General features: G+C 36.7%; 1 protein-coding gene across 3 annotated transcripts in view; it reads right to left on the bottom strand.

Annotated features, from left to right (window-relative positions):
* Nucleotides 1-4,401: 4,401 nt before the first annotated feature.
* Nucleotides 4,402-23,495, bottom strand: part of LOC121407482 (carbonic anhydrase-related protein-like) — a 43,501-nt gene continuing 24,407 nt past the window's right edge. For all 3 annotated transcript variants that reach the window (XM_041598577.1, XM_041598579.1, XM_041598578.1), the window contains exons 5-9: nucleotides 22,722-22,817; nucleotides 18,829-18,891; nucleotides 11,642-11,693; nucleotides 5,712-5,824; nucleotides 4,402-5,288 (exon numbers count right to left, since the gene is read on the bottom strand). In XM_041598577.1, the coding sequence (XP_041454511.1) occupies nucleotides 5,154-5,288; nucleotides 5,712-5,824; nucleotides 11,642-11,693; nucleotides 18,829-18,891; nucleotides 22,722-22,817 (459 nt within the window). In that variant the 3' untranslated portion in view covers nucleotides 4,402-5,153. The remainder of the gene's footprint in view (nucleotides 5,289-5,711; nucleotides 5,825-11,641; nucleotides 11,694-18,828; nucleotides 18,892-22,721; nucleotides 22,818-23,495) is intronic.

Raw genomic sequence — 23,495 nt, 5'->3', positions numbered from 1 at the left:
TATTTGTATCTACGAAAGTTGGACAATGTATATGGAAATATGTGAATTCTAAATCTTAGCAGCTAAGAGAAGGTCCATGCTCCTACTGCAGAGTATTTTTGTGTCCCATCAGACCACATCTTGACAAAGTGCCCATCATGGAACTTGGATATGAACCAACGGCATACCAATGAACAAATAAGTGTGGGGGTGGGTAAGGGAAGAAATAGAACCCCTTACAACTAAATCTCTTGGCGTAACATAAGGCGACGCCATTTCTCAGGAGGGGGGTGTTAGCTTTGTCTTCTTGAGCTTCCTGAATGTAGCTCTCTCTGGGAACGAGCCTTTTGCTCTCATAAACTGTTAAAAGCCAATAATTAAAAATGGGGGAAAAATAGCAGCAATATAACTCAGTCAGGTCATCGGTTGCCTCACAGACAAGACATTTATCGGCCTCATGCGTGCCCTACATAATAGCTGGAAGCCATTTGCCACTCGGTAAATGTATTTACCCGTCGATACTACTGATTAATTGAAAACAAATTGTACGTTTACCATTGTACCAGCCCGGTACACGAGTGAAAACACTGACACGAGGTGTGAGAGAAGTGGAGACATTCACAAACATTGGAAACTGTCAAATATTGATGACTTGGTTCGGCACACGCACAATTATTCATTATCGAACGGGAGGGTAGGCAGCGGGTTGATAGTACTCTGTCGCATTGGACGAGGTTTACACTCATTAATGTAGACAAAAAAGGAGGCGACAGAATTATTGCAATTAGTTTGGAGACAAAGGCACCTGTTGACAGATTATGGTGGATTGGTTAAGAGTTAAGAACTAAAATGGGCAGGAAATATACAAAATCCTTCATTTTCCTTTTTTTTTTTTTAAATAGTCATTCATAGATTATAAGCTATTATAGTCAGTCTTTCAAACGAATCATGCATATTCCAGAAAATCATACTTTATTCCTTCATTTATTCATTTATCTAGTTTAATTCCAGCAGGGTGGCCCCATACGTAATTGAAATACGACTTTAAAGGTACGGCGGAACGGGGGGGGGCAGAGGGAATCTTTGAAGTAAAACGCAATACATTTTAGGTTAGAAAAAAAATGACTTGCGCTTCGCGCTCGCATCAATTATTGTTAAGTAAGGTATTTATTCTGTTCATTGTCACGAAAATGCTTAGAATATCGAGTTTTTAGGTTGTAATATTACAATTTTTCAACTCCAGCTTCGCTATTATTCGATGATGGTGAAATATATATATGCTATTCATGAGTCCCTATCTGCAGACATTAACAGCAGGTTCCTTTTCTTGTCGTCATATAAAAAAATCGGCTCGCGCTCCGCGCTTTGGGTTGATTCTTGAGATAGATGCACATCTTTTTCATGATTTAGTTCATGTCTTATTACATAAATCGTCCAAAAATTTGAGCACTCCCAGGTAAAATTTGGGGTTCCTTAAGTACCCTATACACCCCTGTTGAATTCCTATTCACTTCCTTGTGATTATGATTGTATACACTAATTTTGCAACTTACTTCGGAAAGGTAGTTACATCTTAATTTAATCTGAAATAATAGTGTACCTTCTTTCACTTTCACTAACGGAAATTATTTGCCTGGTTGATTGATAGATACGATTTTTTATTCAAAATCATTATTAAAGCAAGATTACAAAGTAACGTGAAATAAAAACAATACACATGTACTCTAATGAAAAGAAGGCATATTTGAAAGCAGAGGTTTTAACAAACATTTAATCGATATTGAAAAGATGCAAATTCTGATTTTTGTTCTAAACAATAATTATATTATGTCTAATATGTCTTATTACCTCTAAGATTTTTGACCCTTTGATATTCGTTGTTCAAACTTTCTATTCTCTCTTAAAAAATAAGCTCATCTTCTTGTTTATCTTGAAAAAAGTTCGTTTAGAACAGAAAAATGTAATAGCTCTATCTAATATATTTAGATAAATGAAGAAAAAATGCTGGAGAAGGCTTGGGATAGTGGCGGCCGGAACCATGATATTTCGATTAGGGAAGGGGTGTTCAAGACGCCCTTAAAGTGACATTCTTTCTACGCAATTGAATAATAGAGTATTTAAAAGGCGTATGTGTTTGTTCTTTTTCCCTTTTCTCCCGTTGTCCCTCTTTCCTTTGCCCTTTTCGCTACTTGAAAACGTTTGGGTGATGAACAGCACCATAACAACCCGAGAGGGGTTGATCGCAAGTGTACTTCTTATTCCTGTCAAACGACTGCTTTAAATAATATTCGTTTATGCTATATTTTCTTGTTTCTTCCCTTTTCTTGCCCCCTTTTTATCATCCTTTCCCCCTTTTTTCACTTCTTGAAAAAGGAATGGGGTCACCCTTCCCCCCTGTGACGCAACCACTGTCTTGAGATCAAGTTAGTAATAAGTACAATAGAGGAACTAAAATTATAATTCATCTTGATCCCACTACATAATCCATTTTTACGTAAGCAGGGCCATATTTCCTCAAGGAAATGCACGATACTCGCCCGCAGATGGCGTTAATTTTTGTTTAGCAAGTTAGGAACAAAAATCGGACGTTCGTGCTCATTCAGTTCGATCGCTCTTTTCTCTCTCTTGTCGGTGTTGTAATGGTGAGATGATTTTGTTTTACCCCCCGATCAAAATGCTTGAGAATATTTTTTTTTCTCCATCCGATCGACGGCCTCTTCGTTCTCTCAACCTCATGCTCGGCCCTTTTCTTTCCACTCTCTTTATCACACTTGCCCCTCCCATTTCCCCTTTTCGCATACACTTCAATGATCGCTTGGTTCGTTCTTTCTTTCTTTTCTGCTCTCCTTTTCGATCTCTCGCATGCTTCAATGTTCGTTCCGTCATCATATACATTGTCATATGGGGCGATCATTCATGTTATTTATGTTTTATTTATCGTATCTCTTCTCAAAGTTCCGACCACCATTTCACAATCACAATTCATACATTTATTTAATCTTCAGCAATAGTAGAAATTATTCAACACCGCATCAGGAGAATCTGAAAACTTCAAAGAAAAACCTAACTCTAACTATATTTGGAATAACCATACTCTTTATTTTCAATTCTTTTCCAGCAAAGAAGTAATATAGTTATGAATAGTTTAAACGAGCTATTTCAGTATCTAAATCTTGGTTTCAGGGAGACGGGGATGAGAAAAAAAAACTCTACTAGATCTTCAATAATAATTCAAAACTTTATTCAACAAATTAAATTGGAGCATGCTCACCAAATTGCTTGATAATCATTATCAAATACTATCTATCATGGTAATATACTCTAATTAATTTCGAATTTTGTTTTATTACTCAAACTAATTTATTGATACTGCGGTAAAATTTACCAGGTGTCATATCCACGTGATGACGCTGTCTTCAGTTTAACATAGTGAAAAAGGAATGTCGTATAAAAATGAAAAAAATATCACGATATTCAACAAACAAGCAATCATTGTGTCGATTTATACATACGAGGTCACAGTCAGAACAGAAAAAACATCACTTTCCGGGATTAATCATTAGTCAATCAAAGCGCACAGGCAGATGAAACGAAAGATATTTAAAACTGACGATATTTTGAAAGCTTTTTATATTTCGACAGGCATATCATTTTCTGGTTAGATAAAATATTATGTAAAAATATATTTGTTTTACATGCATAGTTCTCCAAACGTGTAGATTTAAACTTTTATAAACTCATTCCCATCATGAACTGTGGCATTATTTTTTTGTATTTATATATACGACAAAAGTTAGACAAACGTTTTCAGAAATCCAGTAAGGGACCAATTTATACAAGCAGTTGTGCTTTCCTAGACCCCTCCACATGTAATATGTCTCTAAGTGTCATTGATTTGTTTATATATGTATATTTTTAACTGTGGAAATAAAATTTTAATTTAAGCTCCTTTCCAAAATATCGAATTCATACGTTTATCTGCGTACTATATTCTCATGATTTATATACGTTAAGTTTCGTCGTTTCATTTTCTGTGATAATCATGATAATACAAAAAAAATAATTCTCATTTAACTCCTTTCTTTGAAATGAACCTCTCCTTTGTTTAGTGATCATGATAGGGCGGGGCTCTATATGTGTCATGGGTATATACATAATATCATCCGCCAACTCATTCTTGCTATTATTTGTAATTTTGATTCACAGTTTGACGATATAGTTTGTTATGTTGTAATAACAAATACATTGAAACAGAGCTACAAAATGTTGTTCGTTAGTATCGTATCGCCGGAAGACATTACTACGCGCATTGTGCATATTAGCTTTGTTTGAAATATTGTTGATAGTTTGTTCAGGATATTCATAATGCATTTTTCTGCAAGCATGTGATACCATATTTCGAAACAAAACTGCAAGACAAAGAAAGTCTTACAGGAATGCCTGTGCCTAAACGACTGTATCTTGGTGTATAATGAAAATATAGGCTACATAATTTTGAGTAATAAACATGTGAAAAATAAAACAAAAAGTCGAGTATAATCTTATAGAGTTAGATGAACATGATATGAAGTATAACAACGCTTTCAAGTTGGTTGGTTGTTATCATAAAACTCATAAAACCCATCATAATAGCAAAAATATTTGTTTCAGAGCATTCAGATTTAGAAAATTAATAAATTATGCACGTCATTTCAAGTGAGGTATTTAGATAAATTTAATTATAAGACACACATATAAGGTTATTACTAGACAATACAAAACTGAATCCCTATGACTATAAGACATGGAATGTGCATTACAATGACCCAAATAAAGTTTGCCAATCTGGACAAATTTATACAATTCAGTTGGCAATGATGTAACTTATTTTAATAGAGCTTCGCCCTACTATATAGGCCTACTGATCAAATCGGTACAGTATGAATGATATTAAACATGTAAAAATTCTGATATGGATAATTAAGGCATACACCTCATCTGTCACTGTCTGTTCTAACAGACACCCGTGATGATTTTCATTGGATTTGTAGAATAATATATAATTGTTTTCTTCTCTTTATCATTTTGACATTCAATTCGAATAATAATACTACATAATTCTTCGAACATATATATTTAATATGTTTACACTGCACAGGGACAAATTATCAAATATAATTACACGAATAATTAGATTACTGGAACGAGGCTTCTATTGTTCTATCATTGAGTGGCTGTGTTGGCCGGAAGTTATCCACCAACAATCCCTCTTCACCCCGGAAGGAGAAATCACCTTTCACGTGATTCTTCAATCGTCGGAACTCTTCCATCTGAAAAAAAATAAACAGTTAACAAACTTTAAAGTTCAAAATGCAAATTCAATAGATGTCATGATCACATGCATATTCAAGTGAATTCAGAACTTTGACAATTTGGTTTATAAGCATGGGAGAAAATAAGTCACTGCTTATGTACATATCATGCAAATGATTATTGAATATATTTCCATTGAAAGAATATTAAAATGGGTTTAAATTGTAAGGAATTAACATTGTGTAACTTAAAGATTTGTGTGGTATTAAGCGATATACAGTCATACACACTCATACATTCAGAGAGTGACTATAAATTGTATTATTTTCCATAAAATATTTCATCAATTCCATCAAGTAAACTGAACAAAACTCGTATATTATCTTTCAAAAAATTATGAGATTTCAGATGTCTTTAGTCTAAAGTTTATATTTACCAACCTGTGAGATGGATATCGTGAGAGGATACCGGAAGAGAATCCACGTGACCCTTTCGTAACAAGGGGGCGTGGTCAAGGAACCTTGGTACGTCCAAAAATCACGAAGTTGAGGATCTACAAGGGAAGAACGAACAGTCGGAGATGAAAATTGATATGGCAGAATACTCCGAATCTTCTAAATAAAGATTATCTTAAATTAATGAATCATGCAAATGTTTGTTTGTTTGTATTTATTTCCATATAAAAAGATAAAATATATACATGATCTATTTAACATAACATACAGATGGAGGATGGCCCATTTCAGCGGTATCAATAAGATACCACTGTTCTTCCATGGGGTCCTTAAAACATAAATACATGCATATAAAACAAATATACAAATGAGGTCTATAAATAGTGACAAATTAATGTTAAAAATATTCGTGCAGATCAACCAATAGAAACACCGTTACGAGAATATTAACCCCAATGCCCATTAGGAGAAGACAGAAGGTGTCTAAAACTTTGCATGTCGTGGACAAAAAGCACAATGTGTATTTCCCATAGCATATTCCATGTATTGAAAAATGCAAAATGAAAATTTCGTTGGGTGTTTTGATTATTATTTTGTTCCACTGCATTCATGGTCCAAGGCACATCCAATAAGATAAGGAGTCTGGGAGACATTCTTGCCAGACTCTTTTTTAGTGGCATTGAAAATTAATCATAATATGCCATTAGCATTATGTATAACTGCCTGGGTTAAGATAACTACTTGAATAATAAATTAAGTGTTTATCATCAAGATTCTGAAAACACGTTAATGAAGTGTGTCAATATTGAATAAAAAAAAAACCTTAAGTCTTTTGTTCAACAATTTCTTGTGTGCCCCTTGACAGTTTTGTTTTGAATCAATTCAATCGAGACCGGCGTTGGTGGTGACATATTTCGCTTTATCAACTGTCGAAAGAATTCCTCATTTTGCCCCATCATGCCCGCTTTACCAGTTAGGCAAAGAGTGCAGAAACAAAAAGCGTAGACCCGAAGCTGGCGAATGGCTTGCCACAATATACCAGCCCAGGACCCCTCATTCAAAATCAATACCATAGGGACAGAGCAAACAAACCCCAGCAACCTTACCATACATGTGGGACTGAAGGCACTCTCGCGGGAACTCGCGCCACGCGCGCGTTAGAATCTATTTAAACTGTAGTTAACTCAATCCATTTTACAGCCCTTAAGTACACAAAATCTGGCCGTTCATCAGTCTCCCAATGCTTGCTGTTTCAATCGCAACCGACATTTATAATGATTAGATTGTATTTTATTGGGTGTCTCTATTTGAGAAGGGATGGCCAACTCTCTTAGCATTCTCTTTACGCACCAATTTTGAAATCATTGGATGGTTTCTTTACCATTGGCACTTTATGACTAATAACCTAATGCCGAAATCTAATCTTGCTCGCGGCTATTAGTGAAATCATCTCCTTTTTCTCCCTTCATATACGATACACATACGCCATCTGTATGCCCGAGTCGTTAATATTTTTAAAATAAAGTAATTTATCCGGTAGCTGTGTGCTCTCAGCTATATAACAGGTGGTATGTTGTCGTCTAAGGATGTACATCAAAACTGACAGAAGAAATAAAATTCATTTATTTGACCGAACAAACCCATACAGATGATTGACCATACGCCACTTACAATTTCCCCTTTTTTGGAAGGAGGGGGGGGGTGGCGGTTGAGGCAGAATCTATATATTTTTAACAACCCCACCCCCCAAAATACAATAATTCCACATGAATCTTTTACTCTGGAATCTTCTACTACTAGATGAACCGTACTGTTTCAAGTAAAGGCGGTATATGAGTCTATAGGGGGAGGGGGGGGGGGGCGTCGTGGTCTAGTGGTTACGACTCTCGTCTTTCAATCAGAGGGACCTGGGTTCGAATCCCAACCATTTCAGCAGAAATTTACCCACATTGTGCTGTGCACTCGACCCAGGTGAGGTGAATGGGTACCAGGCAGGATTTACTCCTTGAATGATTTAGTACCCATAAGGGCGGCTCAGCTACAGCCGGGGTAATAATATGAGTATCAAGCGCAGTAGAGTAAATGCAATTATTGCAACTGCGCTATACAAATAGAACATAAAGAAAGAATTGAGAAGAAAGAATTGTGTTATGCAATGAATAAACATATACGACGTTTAAAATCAAATCATTAATAAGAAATCAATTTTTGATCATCAAATTAAACTTTGTAATAGCAATGTGATGAAACGTTGGCAAATTGTTTATCAAAATTATCAGAGCAACATCATTTTTTGCCTGTTCCGTTTTCTGACGTAGATGGAGTATAACAAGGTGGATAGAGAATGCTCATGATTTATTTTGGTTGGATAGGAAGAAAAATAGAAAATGCTTGGAAGTGGCATGTCAAATCCATTTATTGCAAAACAGAACACTATTACGCGTAAGTTGAATAAAAAATTGCATTATTGATTATTTTCATTTTTAGGCCTGACCATAAAAAATTAAAATAACATCTTGATATCAAATTTCGTTTTTGTTTTCGTTTATTGTAATATATTTATTAGCCCGACAGCTTTGAATTTCTGATCTCTGTATCTCTGATGTAGAAACATTTTAAAAACAGAAAGGAAAAAAAAATGCATAAATTCAAAGAGTACAAATATTAGAATTACATGGTATCCTCACTGAAAGCGTTTTTTGACAGTTTTTTTTCAAATGTAGTAATATATTATGAAATTGTATTCAAAATCTTGTCGTTTTCTATATGAGACATTCCATTTCTTTGATTAGTTTTAGGAACATTATTTTCTTTGATTTTAGCCTCCATCGCTTAATTGTTGAATGATGTGTCTTCTGCACCGATAAAACATGGAATTCATAAATTAAACGGAAAATGTGCACTGGTAGATTAATGCTGAAGGCTACATTTATTCCATCGCGAAACAATAAAACCCTTATGGTGCTAATAAATTCATGACACACTTATTATTTGAATTCATGTTAACTGTAATTTCATGACGATCATAACTAATAGATTGGCTTGTACAACGCCAAAGGGTATATAATAACACCTCGACCCTCCATTAGCTCTGCAACAAAACGAGGGATAGCGAAGGAGGGTGCGTTCTACGGGAGACCGAGGGTGTTTATCGGGAGACTACTCGCCTCCACTGACGGCGGGGTTGGGAAGACGGACGCAAGACATCTGTCTAAACTTGTAACAAGTCGAGATGGTTACTCGATAGCTTTAAGGAAGTCGAATCAGATTGATCGCGGGCGCCTGTCCCCTAGAAAACTTTAATGAAGTTGCGACAAATTGGATTGAATTTGGAGCGAATTGGAAAAAAGAGAGAAAGAAGGTGTGAAATGGAATGAAGGGGTGGGTGGGAGGGTGTCAGATATTTGGAAGAAGACGAAGAGGAAGAAAGAGAGATAAATAGGGGCGATGAGAGAGAAAGATGCCAGAGAGAAATAAAGAGAGGGAGAGAGGGGAGGAAGGGAGAGAGAGAAAGTGAATCAGGTACAAAAGATGATTAAATGGTAAGCTGCATAATTTGAAATAAGATGACCCGTTAAGAATATAAAAACCACATCATTACATGGCGTAATATATTGACAAAAATGAATCGAAAACAAATAGGAAATGACGAATAATCCAATATAAAATACTGACAATAAATTGATAACGCCTTGAAAAGGAGAGTTAAAAGGAGTCATCTCTCTTTCTTTTTCTTTTGTGTGAGTGTGGGTATATGCTTGAGGAGGAAACATAAAAGAGAAAATCATAAGGAAAACAAAAGAGGAAGATAGATTAAGGGGGACAAAATAGGAAAGACAAGACGAAGGCGAGGGATAAAAAAGACACCAAAGGAGAGAGATAAAGAGACAAATGTGACCTCCAACAAGTACACCATGCCCCTATTCTACCTCTCTCCTCCCCCTATCCTATCTGCTTACTTGGGGGGCAGAGCAGAGGTTCTCTTGCCAACCCTTGATCAGGTTGCCCCGATGCACCGAATCGATGCCAGCAAGGCACCTAACCTATCTCACTTTGCGGGTGGCGGCACTTTTTACCTTCTATCAGTTTCACACAAGAAACGGCTTGTGTATCAACTAAAACTCATGTATTCCCAGTCACCAAAATATATTTGGATCTCTTTGATGTACACCTCAAGCGTCTTGGTACAAACTACGTCCTCACTGCCTCATTTTCTTTCTCCCTTCCCTATATGCACGGTGAATAACGTTCAATAATCTTTCGAAATCTCGACAGCGCGAGATATCTCATGAAATTCGAGAGCTATTTAACACAATCATAATTATGCACATTCTCCACTCATCATGCCAGCGTGGCCTACTAACCATTACCGTCTTATATAGCTAGGTCCATTTCCTCAAAATAAACCAAAAAATCCCCATGATAAAGAGCACACTTACACATAGATTTCTATGTTAGATAAACTTAAGGTAGGGCTATAATGTTGAGAAATGTATCGGTTTAAGGCATTCTGCTCCGACTGTCCATCCATTATGAAAAACGAAAACTAACACACCAATAAAGAAATACAAACAGATGGTCAATAAGATCATTTGCGAAAGGTTAGCTATATGACGGTAATTGTCCTTGCATTTCCAGTTCTAAGGTAAACTTTAAAGTAAATCTAACACTATATTGTCATTATTGTAAATTTCATTAAAAAAAATTCTGAATGATGTCTGAGGAATTTAGTGGTTCTCGTTATTGGCTACACTGATCATAGTTTTTTTTCGAAAGTCTTCACGATTTGATTCAATGTAAATGTAGCTTTGCGATAAGACAGGGTTAGGCGGATCGCTGACCGGTTTCATGAGAGGAAAACCTCGGTGTACCTTCTAATATCTCTCTTGGGTTACGGTTTTTCGAAGCAGGCGTGGAAGCAGATGTTGTTTAGCAGAGATCAGACTTCTTCCGTCAGGTCTTCAGCATCACACCCATCTTCCGACATGACCGACTTGGTTTTCAACCGGTGCTCACCAAATGCATCGCTTTCAACTGAAATCTATCATATCTAGGTCATATCAGAATTCGGTTCCGATCGCTCCCGATTCGATAATCTTGCCGAAAATCATACCACGACAAATTATCCAAATTATATTACTACTAAAATGACATCATAACTGACACAGCGAATATCTTCAACTAGGATCTATCGCAACTTGCCAAAAAAGGAACGCTCACTTCTACTCTGCAACGACAACAATTTATGATTACATTATTGGACTCAGAGTATCCTCGTCTCTTTATCATTTCTAATCCACTGATATTTCGTAAATAATTTCAACATCCTTATTTCGACAAGGACAAGAGAATCCTTAATCACTTAAACCCCTACCTCCATGCTTAAACTATATCCATGACGTGAGCGCAGACACTAAAGATAATTTGCAATATTTTCAATAGCTTCCAAACGAAAGTTTATTCAACCAATGCCCTCTCCACTTGCATTCTCTGAAAATCCCTGCAAAAAATGTCTTTTGTCTCGCAAGAAATAAATTACATTTAGTTACATAGCAGGGATTTCCCTGATCACTTACTTACATACCAGTGGCGTACCTAGGATTTTCAACAGGGGGGGGGGCAAAACCGTATGCCAAAAAATTTGACAAGCCAAAAAAAAAGGTCTTCAATTAAGGATTTCGTACCAGAAAAAGGTCTTCAAGCTCGTCGGGGGGGGGGCAATAAAGGTCTTCAAGCTCGTCAGGGGGGGGGGGGGGGCAATAAAGGTCTTCAACCTCGTCAGGGGACAAAAAAGGTCTTTCAAGCTCGTCGGGGGGGGGGCAGGGATACGTCCTTTGCATGGGTTCTGGCTCGTCAGGGGGGGCAGACTGCCCCCCATAGGTACGCTATAGTGTTACATACTGTACATGACTTACCCGGAAGTAAACAACTTGGATGAAATGGCGTTGTTACCCCTAAAGTTCTTCCCTGAAAGTTGGAGAAAAGAAAACGAAAATAAACGTTCACTGTCATAATAGTCAATGATTTCCTAAACTGTTTTTTTATTGGTGACATTTTTCATCCTACACATATTTTTACTGCTTTAGAAATGTGTTTAAAGCTACAAAACCAATTACATTCTCTTCCAAAATGAGCAATTTAGATTTTTCATCCTGTGTGTGTGTGTTATAACCTCTCAAACGGTAATGGCAATCACTAGGACATTGACTCGAAGATAAAGAAGTCATCACATTCTGTGAAAGCGTGTGTGCTCGGAAAGGCTTATACAATGACAAAATGTCTTCCTTTTCTGCTAAAATGTTCAAAAAATATAATTGCATTGGGAAGAATGAAAGAAATTGATTGCGTTGATCAAGCATGGCGTTGATTATCATTATCATCATCTTCATCTCAATTACCACGAGAGTGACGGGTACATAGTTAGCATTAGATCTTAGCTCATCTATCATGGAAAGTGTGAGGTTCTTCATAGATTGCCAATTTGATTGAGATGAGAAAGATTTTGAAAAAAAGGATGGAAAGGAAGAAAGTACTTGAGAAGAGAATGGCTAGTCATCGATTGGGTGCTTGAGAAAGTGAATTGACGATGATGGGTGGAGTGGTGACCAGCTGTCGGAATGTAACGCATCTTCATGGATGGGATGAAGGGAAAGAGGGGTGGGTTTGAATGGTGATGGAGGACCTAGTGATAGCGGTTGAGGAGGTGGTGGTGGAGTAGTAGTGGTGGTGGTGGTAGTAGTAGTAGTAGTAGTAGTAGTAGTAGTAGTAGTAGTAGTAGTAGTAGTAGTAGTAGTAGTAGTAGTAGTAGTAGTAGTAGTAGTAGTAGTAGTAGTAGTAGTATAGAAGTAGTAGTAGTAGTAGTAGTAGTGGTAGTAAAAGAAGAGAAGCAGTATAGTAGTAGTAGAAGTAGAAGTAGTAGTAGTAGTAGTAGTAGTAGTAGAAGAAGTAGTAGTAGAAGTAGAAGTAGTAGTAGTAGTAGTAGTAGTAGTAGTAGAGAAGTAGTAGTAGTAGTAGTGGTAGTAAAAGAAGAGAAGAAGCAGTATAGTAGTAGTAGAAGTAGTAGTAGTAGTAGTAGTAGTAGTAGTAGTAGTAGTAGTAGTAGTAGTGGTAGTAGTGGTGGTAGTAGTAGTAGTAGTAGTAGTAGTAGTAGTAGTAGTAGTAGTAGTAGTAGTAGTAGTAGTAGTAGTAGTAGTAGTAGTGGTAGTAGCAGTAGTAGTAGATGTATAGTAGATATAGGAAAAAGGAAAGAAGCAGAAAGAGCGAAGTTTAGTTTGTGTTACAAGTGATATAATGAGTGCAGAAGTTGAGATTGACGTTGACAGTAATTATGCTGGTATTCATAATCAATATCCATTATTTTTATTTTCAATGCAAGAAAGAGAGCAGGGAGCTTCATTTTATAATAGACATGTTTAGTGAGTGTGGCAGAACGGGGCGACTGAAGATTGTCATATATTATGAGTAAAAGCTCAATTGACGGCATTCTGAACCCTAGTATGAGTATCTATGGTAAACATATTCCGTTTACTCGTTATTTATTTAAAATATATTCCAAGGGGAATAATAATATTAACAGGTATGAACCAGTGCATTCGAGAACTTCAAACTAAACTCTGGAAATACGTATGTGACGTCTTTTTTGCCGGAGTGAGCAACATGATCTGCAATTATTTAAAAATAACTTAATAGAATTCATTGAGAGGTTTGACATCATTTTAAGATTATAACGTAGAATCTTTCTTAACAGTATGACAACCTCAGTCAAGCCTGGCTTGTGGCTGCTATCTTAATTCATTAATTTTGCATTTCATATGCGCTAATTCTATTATCTCGAATGAACTGTCATACCTCTAAACAGTTAAGTACATTCGTATTTTCTTCTGTTTACCATTCTAAAGGACTGCGGAACCACCAAGTACCTAATTTCCTAGGATAATTGAATCATCCATCGCTTTCTCTTTACCCACATCGCTAAGAAGAAGAGGCAAATGAAGAAAGACTGGATTGGAGAACGCACGGACGCTTGTGAAAATGAATAGAGTACACAACTGAATTAATGGCGTAAACAAACGCAGGGAGATAAATGCACTGCGGTCAAAAACTATTTGCCGCCTCGCAATGGAAAGGAGTGACATCACTGTGCGTACCTTGTATGACATTGACCATTATAATCACTACTCATTGGCTCGCATTATAGCCAATCAGAATACGTTAAAACTGTTAGTTGTCTCTACGAATGGTATGTTTATCTAGTTCGTATGTTTGTATCACATCATGATGAGGGCAATTTGCCAGCGTCTGTATCTAGTTTGTATCTAGCAATCGTTTCAACTGCTAGTGATATGCTTATATTTTTTTCTTGATAAGTTTATGTCAAGAATGTAGACCAGGACCTAATTTTTTTTGTTATTATCAGCAAATATTAAAAAAAAATGATATACTTCTTTGGATACTAGTTTACCATCTTCTGTAGATAACGGAGTTGTTTTAAATACGTAATTGTTTATTCATGCCGACATTGGTTACTGTGCATTTCACGGTACTGAGAAAGACAATAATCAGTGCCCGATAGGCATTTTTGTGTGATCTAATGTAAACTCTGATTGCTTGTTTACGTCCATTTGATGTTATAGATAATATGTTAACATCTTCCTTAGATAAGGGACTTATACGGAGATCATGATAATGATGATGCTTTTTTTTTACATTAGTGCTAAGAGAGCATGAATTCTACCAGTCACTATAGACGACCGACACTCAATAACGCATATATAATTTTTTTTTAATGAGGTTCACATTTTTCCAAATGAAACAAGCAAATCAACTTGGTTGGGACACGAGAAGGGACATTACAGAATCACAGTTCTACAAAAACTGCGTGATTGCTTCATCTTAAAAGTAAAGAACAATACGAGAAAATAGAGGCTATTAAACAGGAGACAAACAGCCAATAATGGATCACATTCACCAGATAATAATGGACTACGGTTGCGAGTATCTATCTGAAAATGCACTGATAATAGTTCTTGCCATGGTTTTCCGTTATAGCAGGTTGGTGAAGGGCGAACTGATCGAACGAAGAGAGAAGCAAACGGGTGGGACAACGGTGTAAGTCGAGCATGTAATCAGTCTCCATGCAAGCAATCGATTCATAGATTACAATGAACTCTAGTTTCATCGATCTACAGTCATGCCCTTAAACCAACTTGGTGGCGGGTCAATAGTAATAACTGCGAGGCGGGGAGGCAGTCTTGTTTGGATTGTTAAAAATCATATATGGTGGGTGTAGTAAGGAGGGATGCGACCAGCCAACTTCGTCTTCCTTCTCGGCCCAAGGGGGTTGCTTCCCAATCTAGTGTTCACTGTATCGAAGAGAAGGTAGCAAGCATGCGTAAACAACTTCACTCAACGGTGGATGGGGATGGGTAAGAGAGAGAGAGAGAGTGGGGACGGGGCAACTGTCGCAATAAGGACTTTTCACCTAGGAGGTGAAAAACGAAGAAATTCAACAAAACACTAGAATAGATGGGGGTATAATTGAATCAGGAACCTCTTGGTTTGGTCGTACTTTCATTTCGACATGATGAGGAAAAGATGGAGGATAAAATAGCCATGCCGCGCCCTCCAGCCTACCAAAATATCAGATCCAACATGGCGCTGAAAATGGGGTTTCGCCCGACCTTAGGACGGAGGGCTCTGGGAGCCATTCTACAGATCATTGATGAGGAAGGAGTGACATGTAACTCATTGATTGAAAGGAGAGGCAATAAAATTAATGTTTCCAATTCGCCACATCAGCGCTCTGAGTTGGCCCCCTAGCTGCACTCTCCGAGAAACTCTCAAGAACTGGCATCTCGCGCTCGATGCTTCGTAATGTTACCACTTTCCCAAATCAAATAAACATCCTATTAGTGATATTGTTTTACAAGAACGGTTGCTTCACCTCCTCTCCTTTCAAATCTAAAAAAAAAGAAGGTAGGAAAGAGAGAAAAGGTTCGGCTCATGGGAGTCCCAAGTAGCCCAATAAAAGGGAAGAAGTTTCGGGGGTCCTAATCAAGATAATACAATTAGGTGGGTTATTGGCAACTCTTGATGGACTCGTCTTTCAGGACGTACGATGCAAGAGGCGATGGAAAACGACTAATGAAAAATCACGATTAAATTAATTTCCACTTGACGACGGAACACAATATCTGCGAGGTTCGGTAATGCGGCCGGAGTATGTGGGTCGAGCCGGTTAAGAGGCTATAGGATTGTCATTGGGCTACGGATATAGTCGGAGGGCAGGGGTGGCCAGTCAAGCAAGGGGGTTAACAGGGGTATATCAATTATGATGGTCAGCCTTCTGTTATTCACGTTTGTGACAAGAAATCCAGAAGAAGACCACATTCATTGTATATATGATCCAAAGAACCACCATGAGCCACAGTACACAATAAAAAGGATTGCAATGGTTCAACAACAAAAAAAATCCTTAAAAACAACAAAAACATTTCAGATGAAGTGAAGAATAGTACCAGTTCAAGAATTAATTAAAGTGTTTCGGTAAATAAAGTATCTTTTAAAACGAAATCGGAATAAAATAATGTCAATCTTTAAATTGAAGGGAATCCCTAAATAATTTATCATAACATAGTTAGTTTTTCAGCTAGTTTGATTTTTTACTTTGTTTTATATAAACATATTTTTCAATGGTTGTCATTACTAATTTCCGTAAAAGCCAATCTTTAGTTTGTAATTATTCACTGAAAGTATATATATATATATATATATATATGTGTGTGTGTGTGTGTGTTTGTGTGTGTGTGTGAGTGTGTGTGTGTGTGTGTGAGGGTGTGTGCGTGTGTGTGTTTGTGTGATTTATCATTCATTTAACATGAAACACGTTTAGGGGGTAAAAGAATCTTTGAAAAAGATATTTCAATAATCAAATGTTCTGTTTAATCAGTCTGGTTTCAGTTTTAGCTGATTTCCGGTTGCCAATTTAGATTCGTGTCACTGCACGCAAAGACAGAAAGATTTAATATGGGGTCAAGTACACATATTATGCTAATCCATGTTTAATTAAATTGGGTGCGTGGAGGGGAGATAATTAATTTCTTTACGTACGTGAGAGCAAAAATGAAACTCCTAAAGTCAACCTTGTCTGTGAGAGTTCACGACCGGAAATCTTGAAGATCGTTTTGTAGACACTGCATCAGCAAGCAGAAAGACAAATTATATTTCTTTCAACTTGCAGGTATATATCTTTTTGCAACCCTGAAACCCGATCGAGCATTGCACAACACACTGTTTGACTTTCCTATGGTCAGGGATGAAGAGGTATAGAGTGAGTTTGGTAGTAGATTGATAATTGTCTCGTGGCGATCTCAGCTCGCTCTGCACGCACACGATTTGCGCTTCTGGTGTCTAGGCAAATAATAGGGAAATCAACTCCCTGTTCACCTTCTTTGTAACATCTTAATATCTTGTTATTTATTCAATAAACAGAGCGTGCAAACGCCCCGTAGAATTCACTTTATCGACTCTTCAAAATCCAAGAAGAAAAACATCGAGAAGGCATGGATGCCTTTTCGCTATCTTCTTTCTGAAGTCGAAGGCATCATTATTAATTTTCCTGCACTGTTGAGCCTTTATGTTTCTTGTTCCTTGGTGCTGGGAGGTAGAGAAAGAGAGCAAGTAGTTTTCCTGTTGGAAGCGAAGTGCAAATAACCGTAGCCAGCGGGCGATGGATCCGATATTTTGTTTCAAACTTCGAAGGCATGATATGGCGCGCAAATATCGCTGGAGATGTCTTCATTAAATTCTCGCTATGGCGTGCTGTGGAATATTGATATTTGGACAGGAATACTTGTGCCCGCGGGCCACGAGTGCGTTCCGGGGGTAAAACTGGATTTCGATCGCTCTTCTTTCCGACCACCATGCATGGAATATAGAAAATGCAATTGCTTGTTTGACCATAGCATACATTCAATCATATATGCTAAAACTTGAGTTTTTAAGGTTGGGATCAATACTGCACAATTACGCCAAAAATATTCGTTTGTCTCCATTTAAAAAAAAAAACATTTTCAAGTTCATAGCAAGCTAAATTCCCGATCTTTTAAAAATCATTCACTTCTAATACAACGAATGCAGTAGCTAGCAAGAAATATTTGTGTTTAAAAGTAATAATTCAAGTTGTGAAAGCATGCAGCCTTTCTTAATTAGGTATATTTCATGTTTGTGACAGCATGGCTTGGAGCTAGTTCAACGCACACGTACTCAAAATGATATACCGCGGGTGATGTGAGCCAGTGATAACTTTTCATCAGTTTTATTTGCCAGGAAATATCTTTGTTGCAGGATGATAGAAAAAGATGAAGCATTATGAGTCCAAGCTACCGTCGCTTCCCCCTCCGGGTTCGAAATGTGCCCTTCCCGCCTAGACTGAAATAGCTACAATTGCCCCCGTTGTAGCCGCCCCTGTTAACACTCATCGAAGATTTAATTAAAGACGGTTAGAGCACTGGTAATACAAGATCCCTCTATTGTTAGAATGTGCAAGCCTTATCAAAGAAATCCAACTGCAGAATTGACGATCATTCCCGACAATGTCATCATGGTCATGGTAAGGAGATAGAGCGGAATAGCTGATACAAAATACGTATCGAATTCATATTGAAAGTGATAAGTCTGCACATTTCATCGAATGATGCGTCAAAATTAAGAAAGCAAAACGCTATACAAAGAATAAAAAATATTAAAAAGTGTTATTGAAAATCTATTCATTTATTACAGAAACTGTTGATGGATATTGAACATCTCGACGTGTTTAAAAATGCTTAAGTTATTGACACTGATGTGTTGAGGCTATAAGAGCAATGAATAAAGAAACGAATTTATTGAAATATTGTATAAAAGGTGAGTGGGGGACATCTGACTCTCATTTTGTATGTCACTGAGTTTTGTGAAAAATAAGCGAAACTTTAAAAATGTTATAGCTTTCTTTTTTTTATATCCGATGTTGATGAAAATTCAGCGTTATGCTTGTTGGATTCTGCTCTATTGATTCAAATCAACATTTTCTCTGGTGGACTTGACATTTATCAGTAAATCTTACCTTATATTGGACGGCTTCAAGGTAGTCGGTAAATGTTCGAAGGCCGGTATGCTCTCGACCAACCTATATAGAAAAAAAATAATTAGAGAATGATTGAATGATTAATTATTTGATTATGTTTTGTAAATTCTGCGCATCAAAATGTTTGGTGATGATCGGTGTACATATAGAGAACCAGACACATTTTACTCCGGTGTCAAATTAGATGGCATTGGTTCAACACCTATGAGTGTTATTACAACCCATTGGGTTGTTACTTTTACACTCTTCGGTGTTATGTCCAATGTCTATGGTGTAATTTTTACACCTTAGCATGGTGTGGTCCTCTAAACACACCGACTGATCTCAAACATCACAATTTTCCAGTGTTGGTTATTTCATTTATATATTTTATTAATATATTGATTGGTTGATTGATTGGATTGTTGGTGAATAAGCAATTACCTTGCATTTTGTTTGGTTCTATTTAACGTATGAAAATCAAAGCAAATATACATTGAACAGAATAATGTGAAATATAATTGCGAATATGATATAAAAACTAAAATATACGGATTGATAACATTCAGAGCGAGCCGTTGATACAATGGCTCTGTTCTTCCTAAAAGTCCGATATTTAACAAAAACACAAATTGAAATAATTTTACATGACGATATAATACATTCAAAAGTACGCATCATCAGAAATTTTTGTAATTTAGTGTATTAGTCGTCATTTGACACCATAAATTGATACCAATAATCAAAAGGACTATCCCCTGATGTCATTAAGCCAATACAGTCATGCGTCCTTAAAAGAGTTCAATCAGTTTAGATATATAAGTTTAGGTTTTCCCTTGATAATTGATAATAAACATTGTTATATTTTGGAATTGTACATATTTGTTCTCAAATATCGCAGATATAGCTTCAGAAAGCAATCAAACGAATACTATAAAAACATAAGTGGTATATTTCAGTTTCAACAAAGGCGGAGTTTCTTTCATGTCTTGAAAGATTGGATTTTATTAAACTTTGTACTAGACATGCAGAGATCAGTGCATCGTGAATTAAATTGAGATGGCTCGAGACATCGAAAAGAACCAGCATTTAAATCCATAGATGTATTGGTCAACCAACTCAAAGAAGCAGGTATCCAAAGAGTCTGGCTGATGTAGAATCACTCTAACTCTGATTTATCAGATTTCTTGGACATTATGAGCATATCAGGTTTCACATTATTTCATCTTATTCTACCATAAAATCGAGGATTTTGCATGTTTTAGAAATGATTCTTGTATTATTTTAAGTTTCCTTTTTTTTCCCTTTTAGTTCATCTGCCTAATTTTGTGTGCCGAAAGGCAATTGCTTACCCTTTATGTAAGTGAAATGACGAATATTTTGATATGGGTATATTGTGATGTGACAAACAACCCATTTCAAATTGCGGTGTGTGTGTTGGGGTCAGAAAAGGAATAGGGGCCATGATTCATTGTTTAAGCGTGACCGTTTTATTCAGAGCAGGCAAGACTTGAAAGAAACCTGTGATTGGACACGTTATGAAGGATCCCAAACTGATGACACCTACATGTGTCTCTACTGGAAGCTGGATATCTCAATCACCTTGTGACTAAATAAGGTGATCAATGTATCTCATCTTTAGATTGGACCAATAATCGCTATTGTCTCTCGTTCGGGGATAAGACGGAAGACAAAGACTTCGTCATCCTCGGGATGGTTTGAAGGTGACGGAGGCGATGTCGATGGACGCGGATCATTGTAATGAGGCGAAGAGATGCCGGAGGTCGTTACAGATAGGAAAGGGCGGAAACATGACGGGTCAGCGGCGTCGCTTTGCTCCATCCATAGATGAAAGAAGCCGAAAAGAGCAAAATGGGAACAGGGGGAAACAAACTCTAAATTGAGCAGATATGGTGAAGGCGAGTCAAAATGATGGAAGGAGGAGGGGGGGGGGGGCTTAGAATAGGTTATGGTGCTGTGTAGGGTCATGATTGGAGTATTTGAGAAGGGGACATTGAACCAAAATTAGAACAAATAGTGCAAAAAAATCCATCGATCGTATTGAAATCGCTGAAAAGGTATTGTCAATCACGACAGAACAAAGTTTATACCTTATTTCAATATAGAGATTTGAAACGGGGGGTGGGATGACCCTTCAATCAATTTGATAACACCATGAGCCGATGAATCGAATAATGCGCCGATCACTGATTCAAACCATGATGATCAAATGAACAAATTTAGATGAGATTTGAGATTTCAATGATATGTTGATTTCGACCCCTGTGTCCACGTGGGGAAAAGAAACAAAGGTTTTGATAAATTGTCAATATAGTTTGCGGGGAGGAATCTTTGATCTTCTTTGTTGAAAAGTGATCACTTATTGGATGACATTACACTGATGACGTCATGATGACATGTCAATGATGTTGACAATATTGGTTTATCAGTGAATTGATTGGGTTTTGAAGACGGTCTTCATGGTCTTCATAATTTGACCCTGCATATCCAACTTCCAAATTTCACTTAGGAAAAGGCAAAATATCTAAGCGAGATTTATTACTGTAGCCGAGATTGCATATAAAAAAATCACAGTGACAAAGAAAAGAATTTTATGAAGAAATAAAAGGTCTATGTTGTAAATTGTCCTCAGAAAACACCGAACAACCACAGAATGAATAACCGTCGGCGTCCCAATTTAACATTCAGGGGTTCATATTTACACGATGGATTGGTTTAATTATTATAAGAAAAGTGCATGGAATAGAGAAATGAATGATTTTTTTCTTCCTTAGCACGCCTATGAACAAACAACAAACCTTAAAGGATATTCATGACTTGTTTAACTTCACAACATTATTAATTTTAATACCAATAATATTTTCAGTAGTTGAGATGCGTGTGGCTGTGACAATGCGACAATGGCTGATCTTACCCACTAATCCGATCAACTCCAAACCGCAGACATTTCTCATTTTTACGTCGATATTAGAGAGAATTTAGCTCCGCGATGAGCTATTATTACGGACGGTCGAAGGGCATGGATTAATGCGACACGCTTATGTACCCATAGCCAGGGGCGGGGCGAATGGCTAGAAAATTAGGCGTTCCTTCGGCTTCTGTGAATGTTGTTAAGATCTCAATGGAATGATTTGTTCATTTGGTGATTCATTAAGAAACTGAAGAAGATTTTCAAGCCAGCCACGTGTTGGAAAGTAGAACGGCAATATTTGCATCCCGACGAATAAAAATTGGAAGAAAAGCAACGATGAAATGATGATACCTTATTAGATTTTGTGAGTCTGTAGTCTCCTTTTTTCAGTTCTATCATCTTATCCTCAATCTAAGTGCATTTCAGGTTTACGTCATTATCTTTCAGCATCCAACAATAACCATAAATAGCACCTTCAGTTAAAGATGAACTTTTGTCAAAGGTTAAGCGATGAAATAATGAACTGAGTATACATTTTGAGGGTTTTCTCCTTTATTTATGAATCATCTTATCCCTCTTCTATAGCATGCTTTTAATCATATGAAATAATTTGTATGCGACACATTAATGAAAATTATTTATCCAAGAATGTGTTTAAATGGAAATCTTATTTCAAAATAAAACAAGCTCAGTATTTCACATTCGATTCGACTTTATCTTACACATGGCATAATCATTCGTCTAAACTATAAAAAGACAGAAAGCGATTTGAAAAAAAGGTGAAATATGAGGGAGCATGCAAAAACAACAAGGTTTGTTGAGTCTGCAATCCCTCTGTCCTTTCTTTTTCTTCTAATTTTCCTTTGCAAATGCAAATGATCTGAAAGTTTTTTTTTTCATGATAGAAATAAATAAAAAAACAAACATTGAAATCCTAGAATTGTTGAACACTCAAACTTACCTGTATAAAGAGAGCTATGATGGCTATACCATGTGGTTTGCCCATCGCCTCCTCCAACGTATTATAGGTTGAACTATTCCAGTGAATTAGGTGAAGCTTCAAAATGAAAGAAAATGGGAAAATAAGAACCCTTTCAAGACACACATTGAAACAAAATCTTTTAAACATGCAGGAAACAAAAATGATGTACTGATATTCCATTTTCCTAAATATAGTTTTTAGATTTGGCATGAAAAATTCAATTTTGACGTCATCAAAACATTTTCTTTTGTGATAATTGAACATACTGTATATATCTAAGAAAGAGGGGGTTGGAATGATCACATATCATAATAACAAATGGCCAATACCTGAACCTACACGTTGAACAGTTTGAGCCACCACTAAAAAGGGAAGTTTTTACAGCGTGAAACAAAAGTAACTTCCAAGACCATTTATGTATTTCTGAGCGATCAACAGTGTATTTACGACTATAATAGGCCGGAGAGAAGCTTGGTTCGTCTAGGCCTATTTTCATATGAGAAACGAATATAACTTACATCGAGCACGAGAAACTAAATATTAAGGTACCCCGCCATTATGTCTGGATTTTTAACAATCAACGTTCACTCCAAACAAAGATTCTGGGGGAAAAAATCGAAGCATAATAACTGGAATATTTTAACAAGTAACTAATCATATTAGTTTTTTTTGCAATGTTATATATTGGGCAATTATTGATCTATACTGTATGACAAAATACGTCATCCGTGGACAATGATATCCAATGTGGGC

This window comes from Lytechinus variegatus, chromosome 2 (genome assembly GCF_018143015.1).
Source record: "Lytechinus variegatus isolate NC3 chromosome 2, Lvar_3.0, whole genome shotgun sequence".
NCBI classification, from domain to species: Eukaryota; Metazoa; Echinodermata; class Echinoidea; order Temnopleuroida; family Toxopneustidae; genus Lytechinus; species Lytechinus variegatus.
Note: the sequence above shows the minus strand (reverse complement) of the source record. Positions and strands in the feature narration are given on the sequence as shown.